This window comes from Trachymyrmex septentrionalis, unplaced genomic scaffold, assembly GCF_001594115.1.
Source record: "Trachymyrmex septentrionalis isolate Tsep2-gDNA-1 unplaced genomic scaffold, Tsep1.0 scaffold52, whole genome shotgun sequence".
In the NCBI taxonomy this organism is placed as follows: domain Eukaryota; kingdom Metazoa; phylum Arthropoda; class Insecta; order Hymenoptera; family Formicidae; genus Trachymyrmex; species Trachymyrmex septentrionalis.
Window position 1 is genome coordinate 233,082 of NW_017305694.1, and position 9,503 is coordinate 242,584.

At 27.3% G+C, this 9,503-nt stretch overlaps 1 protein-coding gene across 4 annotated transcripts in view; it reads left to right on the plus strand.

Moving 5' to 3' along the window:
- Positions 1 to 2,191: 2,191 nt before the first annotated feature.
- LOC108751816 overlaps positions 2,192 to 9,503 on the plus strand; it is an 8,482-nt gene continuing 1,170 nt past the window's right edge. For 2 of the 4 annotated variants that reach the window (XM_018492234.1, XM_018492237.1), the window contains exons 1-3: positions 6,907 to 7,090; positions 7,420 to 7,986; positions 8,664 to 9,299. In XM_018492234.1, coding sequence (XP_018347736.1) covers positions 8,664 to 9,299 — 636 coding nt within the window. In that variant the 5' untranslated portion in view covers positions 6,907 to 7,090; positions 7,420 to 7,986. Of the gene's footprint in view, positions 2,293 to 6,906; positions 7,091 to 7,419; positions 8,003 to 8,663; positions 9,300 to 9,503 lie in introns of those variants that run through there. The other 2 variants (XM_018492235.1, XM_018492236.1) reach the window with 2 other exon arrangements.

Below are 9,503 nucleotides of genomic sequence, written 5' to 3' on the forward strand. Positions count from 1 at the left end.
AAAAAAATATTATCATGCAGACTTTTTATTTTATGATATGTTACCTAGAAGTTATTGTACAATGAGATAACAACTTCTTGTTTATCAACTAGTTTGTTACACAATAAGCAGATTGCATAAAAAGTTTTGCATCAATATATTGCATGTGATGTTACTTAAGGATTTATTATCTAGTTAACAGCGCGTATTATACAAGACCAAATGGTCAGGGTGTCTAGTTAGAACTCGACCATGTAACGTTTTGCCATTCACATAACGAGGACACCTGAAGCAGATGTAACGCTTTGCAACAGGTGAATTCCTCGTATGTGTTAAGCAATAAACACTCTAATATTATCGAGAAAATAAAAAAATTAATTTTTTTAGATTAAATTATATATAGGGTGTATCTTATATAAATAACGCTCACTAATCATATAGTGCTGCTCCTGATAAAGAACTGAGTTGGAAAATCCTCTGCAATTTTGCAATTTTTACAATATTCTTTTTTTAGTTGTCCAATAAGCAAAATATCTTAAATTGACGCATAATCTATAGGTTTTCTACAATAAATCATTACTTAAGTTTTAAATCTTAAATCGTAATAAATTGATCAATCATAATCGCGATTATTCTTCTCATATTCAATTTTGATCAATTTCTTACGGCTTAAGACTTAAAGCTTAAATAATAGTTTATTGTAGAATGCGTAAGACAATTTTAAGATATCTTTAAAAGTCATTTAACAAACATCTTCAAAATATTTCACAAAAAATATTGAAAAATATCTTAAAATTGTCTTATGCATTGATTTCATCCATTTATTCGGCAATTAGAAATTAATGTCTTGCTAATTATTGCAAAATTGCAAAATGGCAGAGAATTTTTTGATTTATAATCATTTTATTAGGAATAGCACTATATGATTAGTGAACATTATTTAAGACACAGTCTGTATATATAATGTTAATTAAAATATTACTTGTATTCCATTGTTATGTTGCATTAGAAAATTAATTATTACTAAAATAAATAACAATAAATCAAGGGCAAAGTAAGAGTCAACGCATTTCTTAAAAAGTTATACAAATGAAGGAATAAATTAAAAATACAGAAAAAGTAATGAAAAAAAAAGAAAAGATATATAATAAGACAACACGTAAAAATGATAATAAATAATTAATTATTAGTACTCATTAATAAAATAGTAAATCAGAAGAAAGCTAGCATTTAATGATCATTTAGCTTTAGATCTTTGTACCTATTATATTGTATGTGTCGACATCAGACTGGAAGCAGAAACATTTTACGTAATTCTAGGATCACCGGCCTGTTGCATTATACTTTTGAAAAGAAAAATTAATGAGAGACGTGTAACATTATGCAAAAATAAATCGTATGTGCAAAGTTCGAGAAAAAATTGCGACATGTATCGTAAGGAACGTAGTTAAAAATAGTCAAGGATTCTACAAGTTACGATAGGGTAACGCATTTAAATAAGTCATTCATTTAAATAAATAATTAATGCGTAATTTACACGAAAATCGTATGTGTTACACATATTTCACATGCAAATGCAGTGTCAAACTAATAAAAACCAAACTAGTAAAAATAAAATTAGTCACGAATCTGAAATTTTCACAAAATCTTTATTTCTTTTTGCATTCTCATACATAAATGCTTTTTTAAATAACAAAAATAATACATATAATATAATTTTAGCAAAATTAAAGTATAAATATTTATTTTATTATAAAGTAACATTATTTTTAAATTTACGTAAAGCATTGCTGATTTGCATTTACGATTATAAAGATATATATTATAAAGACATTTAAAGCTAACATAACAAATTTGATAAACAATAATTGATTAATTACAGACACAATATTTAATTGTGATTATGTAATCATGGCAATTATCAAAATAACGGCATTAAAAACGTATATCATTTCTTATATCGAAAAGTCTCTGCAGTATTGTCTCTGGACAACAGCGGAACCGGCAAAGAATTTTGTCAATTTATTCTGTTTACACAGAGAATACGTAAGAAGTATCGTAAAAATGCTGACGACCTTCGAGGCCGATTGGAGATGTCGTGAGACGGAGAGAAATCATCTCTCACTAGTGCTGGCTTTGCCGTCCTGCAAGATGCACTTGTTTTCGGTTCATTGACTGTGCTTATATATATACCAACGCGATAGATGATACGAAAGAACCCGATACAATCATATATCAGTGTGATATAATTAAAATAATAATAGCACAAAAGAAATAATAATCTTTTAACAAAAATATCTGCCCAATAGGAAGGTAAGGTCAATTTAACTATATATTATACATATAAATATTTATTACATATATTGTATTATATGCATTCATTAGTATTATTATTAGATTGATGAGTAGTTATTAAGTATTTTTTTCTACTTCAGTACATTTATGTGATTCGGACATTCCAAGTTCAATTAACCGAATTGGCGCGCGGTACAAAACTCAAAGTTTTATTTAAAATTTTATGTATAAGGGTAAAGCAAGGTTATTTTATCAGTTTCAACTTTAAAAAGTAATACGAAAATTTATATATATACAGCAAACAATATCTCTTTGCATTGTTGTGCATGCTTATAATTACATAATTAACAATCACGATTAAAACTTCTTTAGTACAAGAAACATAAACATTATCTCGAAAAATGGATGAAAAAACTGCGTTCTATCCTATGTACATATATTATTATGTAAATGTCAAGACTCGCTTCAACTGAATATGCAATTCTTTCTCTTGTATGTTACTTACCAGCCTATTTTTCTACTTATATTAATACATATATCCCAGCAAACACTAACATTAACATAATTGTTGATTATAATTTGCCACTCAACAATATAACTGTAATATAACATTTCAATTACAATATAACACATATGCTATATTATAGTAGAGGAAAGTCGTTGATACTGACATAGGTTTCCTAAAGTGATACCCCCTTATTTTTCAGAAACTAACTATTGCACTTTATTAATTTTAATAAAATCATAATCTTTAACTAATTAAGGAAGTACAAACTCATAATTTGTGTAGGTATTTGTAATTGGTTTTTATACTATATCAGCTAAAAAAAAAATTTTACGAATGTGAAAATAAAATTCTTACGATTTTTTTCTGCAAATTGCTTAGTTCATATAATAGTGACTATATTATTGATAATATTACGTCATCTTAAATGCTTGTAATTTCCTAAATTAGTTTTATTTATACTATTTTTTCTTTTAGTTTTTTCATTATACATACATTTAAAATTTAAAATTGGAGTGCAGCATAAACCTCCACACCTATCTATAAAACAGATCATAAGCTAATTTAATTTTAATTTTTATAATGTTGCTTTATAGTGTCAAATAGCTCTATTGAAGCTGAAAACAGTCGTGTATATATGGAAAAACTCTTGAAAAACTATCGCGTTACATATTTGCATGTTGCAGAACAGCGTAAAGTATAATATAAATATGCATATAATCCAATAAAAAAGTTTTATAAAGTAAAGAGATTTTGGAATATTTTATATATTATATTCACAGATCTTTTATACAGATAATTTCGGTAAAAGAAAAAGAATAGGAATATATGGCATTACTGTGTACTGTGTCAATTTTGGGAGTTCATTTTGTCAGACGCTCATTTTTGCTTATCTTATGAAAAAATTAATTCCAAAATTACACCAATATTATAAAAACTGCTTTTACTATGTAATGGAAGACACTTTTTAGTTTGTACTATGTTTCTAAAGTTTATTTTCTAAAGTTTGTTTTATTTTTATCTTTAGTTTAAGAAATATTGTCTAAAAATAAAGTTGTTTGTCAGTCGATGACTTTCCTTTATATTGTTGAATGGGAAGTTATAACTAACAGTTATGTTAACGATAAATGATGTTTGATAGGCTTATATTTTTTTTTTGCACTAAATACTAAAGTATATATGACTTTTAAATTAGAATTCAAGATGTAAGTTTTTTTATAGTACATATGTACTACTTTTTCCTAAGAAATTTTCCGAGCTGCAAAGTTTCTACCAAAAACTGTGCAACCGCAATTGGTTATACGATTTACAATTTATTAGAGAATTAAAATCTTTGTTGTATTTCTTTTTTTAAGCTTATTTTTATATTCGTAAAATAATAACGTTTAAATAAAGCAAATAAAATCAATCAAACAAATTGTCTATACTTATTACGCAATATAGAAGTACCGTGCTTGCGTGTAGAACAGATTACATGTTATACTTTTTTGTATATTTTTTTTATTTCTACATGACATGGGTAGGAAACATGAGCAATCAACTAACGATTAACTTTGAAGTTTGCATCTTTGAGGTTTTGCTCTTAATAAAAACGTAAGTTTACTTCAAAAAGATCTAAAACCTAATTTTTTTTTAACAAAAATTTTATAAATCATAACATTTAATCAAGTAGTGATATCATCAAATAATTTACTCAAATAGTAGCATTACATGCAACGACTATGCCGCCATATGTAGAAGAAAATCATTATTGTAATAATGCAACGTAACAATAATTTTGCAGAACATCTTATATTATGTAAGTTTTTATAAACTTCATCAACGACGAAAATTTTGTCAAGATAGATATAAAATAAAAATTCAGAGTGAAAAATTTACAAATAAAAAATGAAGAAATTTTTTTTTAATTTATAAATAAAATTGATTGAGTTAAAGTTAATTCTAAAATTGATAAAATTACTTGTAAGTAATTATAGAAGACTAAATATTATAGTCATTATAGAAGACTAAATATTTTTTTAGAATACAATTGTTTTAATTTCAAATTTCAATTAAAATCCTTTTTTAAATGTAATTTTATTTATATCTTGTATTATGTAAAACATTTTTTAAAATCCTGTTTATTATAATCCCTTGTCTATTATAATTACAATCTTTAATACAATACAATTGTAAGCCATAATTACAAGGAACATTCGGTCAAAACCTTGTCTTTGTAAAAATTGTAGGAGATCTTTATCACATAGGCTTGCAACTGTGACTTACAATGTAGCAATTCATCAAGATATATAACCTTTACACATCTCGCGTGCGCATAATCAGTAACTACAATTATAGCTGCAATATTTATCTTCCGAGGTTATTTTCTTCCGCTATGGTCAGTGACTCGCTACTCTTTACCTATTTAATTTTAAATTTATAATTTTGTGTTGTGATTTTAAGCAACTCAATATACAGTAAGGACGATTCTTAAGAAAGTGTTTTTATATTATAAATAATTATTTAGTTATTAAGTACATAACAAGAAAATAGAAATAATTCAACAGCGAACAATTGCTTATTCAATGTTTACTTTGTCTTATTTTACGTTAGATCAAAATTGCTCTACAAATGTAGACAGTAAATAAGTAGAGACGTGCATAAACACGTAGCAATAGATAAGTAATATATTGACATACATAGACAGTAAGATAAGTAAATACTGACATATTGTATATAAAATAAGCAAATACAAAAAGAAGTGTATTTTATGTACATGAACCACGTAAAACTTTATGTCTATACGTTTTTAAACTAAATTTCGTGTCATATTGAATAAATTCGCAGTGATAAGATGACGCTAAGAGTTGATATATAAATACTATTATTTTCTTATTGCATTGAAAGGTATATGTTATTGACTGTTAAATGTAAGTGCCATTGTTTTCGCGACTCTTGCAATATTTTTCCTCTATGTTATGAGAATGAAAATTTTATACAAAACTTCATTAGCATCATTAAATTTTTATATAATAATTTAAATAGCAAACTAACTTTTCAATTACTTTTCAACGCAAATGAATTTATGTTTTGTACATATACCTTTCACAGCAACGTAATTAACGATAAGTGACCTTAGCAGTCAGAGCGTGTTACGAAAATTTGACATTCCAACGAAACCGGATTAAATATAAAATTGCTGTGATTGGCGTAAGGTGTGTGCTATTTTTTATTTGCGCATTTTGCTAAAAGAGCTTAATAATTTTTTTAAATGTTTTAACTAATTTGATAAATATATTTTTATATATCTCAAAATACTTGACATTAAACGTTAAAACCTAAATTATTCAATAATTTTGATAATTAATACTTATAGAAGAAATCGTAAAAAAAAAGGTTATTGTCATGATGATGATGCATTGCTATCTTTACCTAAACCCACACTATTACAAAAAAAGTATACTGGCGTGTATAACGGAACCGATCTCGATTACGTATGTGATTACGAATAGTGAAAGTGAAAGATGGAAGTCGTTTTGCACTGTAGTCCACGTGGATCTGAACCTCAGGCAGATTTTCGAAGGCAAGGACGGTTAAGTACCGCGGTTGCTGATCTCCGGAAAGGATGCCGAGGCCAATAATCATTTATCGTGAAAATTAGTGTCTTAATGTTGTGCAGCTGTGATAAAAAATAAATATATCTAATTTTATGAGTTAAACATGTGCTAAAAAAATGGAAGTTGATGACAAAAAAACTAAAATAATCGAATCAGTGTTAATAGAGTGTTCTATAACAATTTTAATTTTAATTACAAATTTTATAATAAATTTGCAATAATTTTTTCATTGTTAAAAGTATTTACATATAAATAACTTTTGACTTGTTTTTTGTAAATAGAACTTCACTAAGATAAAAACAAGACTGTATTTTTTGGTTAATTTTCTAAATTTTATAATTTTTTGGTAAATTTTATTTTAATAAAAATTTTTGTTTCATAAAGTTTAATAATATTACAATTTAAAGATTTATATTCTTATAATAACTTACTTTTATTATAACATAGAATATTAGTAAAAAGTTAAGATTATTGAAAATTAAGATTAATGATTGTAAATCACCATTAATTTTAATGAACTTTAAAATCTTGGCACTTTTTTTGATAAAAACTATGTTTTTTAGTTTCTACTTTCTTAGTTTTTTGTTTCTTTGTATGAAGAATATCATATAATGCAAAGGAAGTGAAACTTGTATCTAAAACTAGTGCGGATTGTAGATGTCCAGAAAGATGTCCATTTGAGCACGATTCAAGTGCTCCACTTAAATCGTTTCACGTATGCCCGCATTTTCGCAATCGATAGAAATCTTCGCTCGATATATTATACTTCATGGAAGTAGAAAGTCTTACGACTTTACGTGGGCTTGTGCATGGCATGTGCAATTCAGGCTGCTACAGTACGATCGTCTCAGAAATTACCGCGACGTAATCAGTCACTAAAAATCTGTTGACTAATATTATTCAATAATCACTAATATTAAATATCATGTAATTGTATGACTCGCAAGAAATTTTCTTATGAATAAACCGTAATATCTAAAATAATTAACTAGTTATAATATTTTGCAAATATTTTATACATTTAGCAACTTCTTTCTGTTAAAGCGCCAATCGTCTATAAAATAAAACGCAGGGAGTTCAAATTTTGGAACATCAGTTATTCATTAGGCTCTATTATTTTGTAACATGCACGATTAAATTTATACCACTAATTCACGCGTTACACGTTCGCGTCACGTACTGTGAAGAGATCGAAATGAATTGTCGAAATCTTCGAATGACCGGGAGCGAATCGCTGGCATTGGCCGATAGTCAGACTCGATCAGCGACGTGGGCCATCGAGCAACAGTCATACATTGCAATCATCGTGTTAGGTCGAAGGGAAACAATTTCCCGAACGATCGTGCGTAAAGGAATGATAGAAACTGCCGTTTTGTTACCGCAAACCATGAGTGACGCATAAACTTCCCAGCGGAAAAGGTTTCGGAATCAAGACTCTCTTGCGTAAAGATTTGAAATTAATACCGCTTCAAGATGCATTGTAAAACAGTGTGCTTATAAGTGTTGAAGAAGGTAGCACGCTAAGTGATTGAATAATCTTTGAAGAAATGTATGTGAGCTTAAAGAGAAAAAATGTTTTAGAACGTGTATCTGGATTTAAAAGCTATCAATGTAAGTTGCTGTCAATGTAAGTCAACAAATATAAACTTATTGCTTAAAGGCATAGATTATTTTAATTTAATAAGTTATTTAATAAATTGTAAAAATCAAATAAAATCCTTATTTAGAAATAAAAAAATTTTAAGTTTTTTAAAATCGATTTTTATGTCTCTTTAAAAAATATCGTAAGTTATGTAATTGATTTACTAAGTAATGGATCGTAATATGTACGAGCGTTTTGTTCCTCAAGCTGCAATTGGCAATTTTCCTGTTGTGGTTTTACTTTGGCAGATACTTTCCTTATTTCACTAAATGATGACAGTCGATTTACGTAATAACTGCTAAATCTTTTTTGTGCAGTCATCGTTCAACTCTCACTGCATGATATTTGTTTGGTCCTATGAAATGTAATTTTATGAACTACTGTGTTATAAGACATTTTTTATATTTAATATACATAATACGTAATATCTTATTTTTTTATATTAAAGTTCAAAAGATAGTTATTATATTATTCGACGTCATTGAATAATACAACTATTACCTATTCTTAAAAATAAACTTTCATATATTCTTTTAAAGATTTTTTTTTACAAATTTGAATATACCTTAGTTATTTTATTAAAAATGTTTTTCTCATTAATTTTCTATGACACATATTCTCAATCCTATACATATTTTTTTTGCAGATGTATATGTCATCAATCAATTCCTTTGCAGCCAACTGCTTGCTTCTTTATTTGATCAGTTCATTTTGTAGCAGAGCCGAAAAGTCAGACCGGATCCCTTACAAAATCAACGATCCTGCACATTATCAATTTCGATCGATACAGACAGAATCAGTTTCTTCGGAAGAAGAGTTCCAGTCCAATGTTCCAAAACGTTCACAATACAATGTTTATCATCCTAAGCATAATTTGATGCAACCTCGGGTACTTATTAAGGATCACTACTCTGAAAACAATGTGAAGAAAAATATAGCAAGATCCATGCCAGAATATGAGTTAGAAGAAATTTTACAGACCGTAAACTATAATTCTCCCTCCAAATTTGTTAGAAATAAAAAAATTCCTAAAAAGGAAAATGCTGCACAATTGGAGCGCAAAGAGACTCGAGAAATTGACGAAGAAATAATGAAAAAAATGAGCTTGCTAGACAAAGTATTATCCGAAGATACCGACAAGAATGACATCGAGATAAAGAACACCATTGAAGACGAAATCATTGCGGAAATGAACATCTCTGAAGAGACAAAAAGGGTTGTCAGGCAAATTCGTAAGCAGCGGCCCGGATTCTTTTGGACCTTGGCAAGGCTTGCTTTCGAGGTACGAATTTTAAAATGTTTTGATAGTAATGCTTCTCAAACGTGACATAATATTTAAAAAAGAATAAATTAGTAATATTAATTCAGCTTCTCTTAAAAAAAAGTTTTTTAGTAAAAAAATATATAATATTTTAAAAAAAGCTTTTTCAATATTATATACATATATATACATATATCTTTTTTTAAATTTTATATATACGAGAGA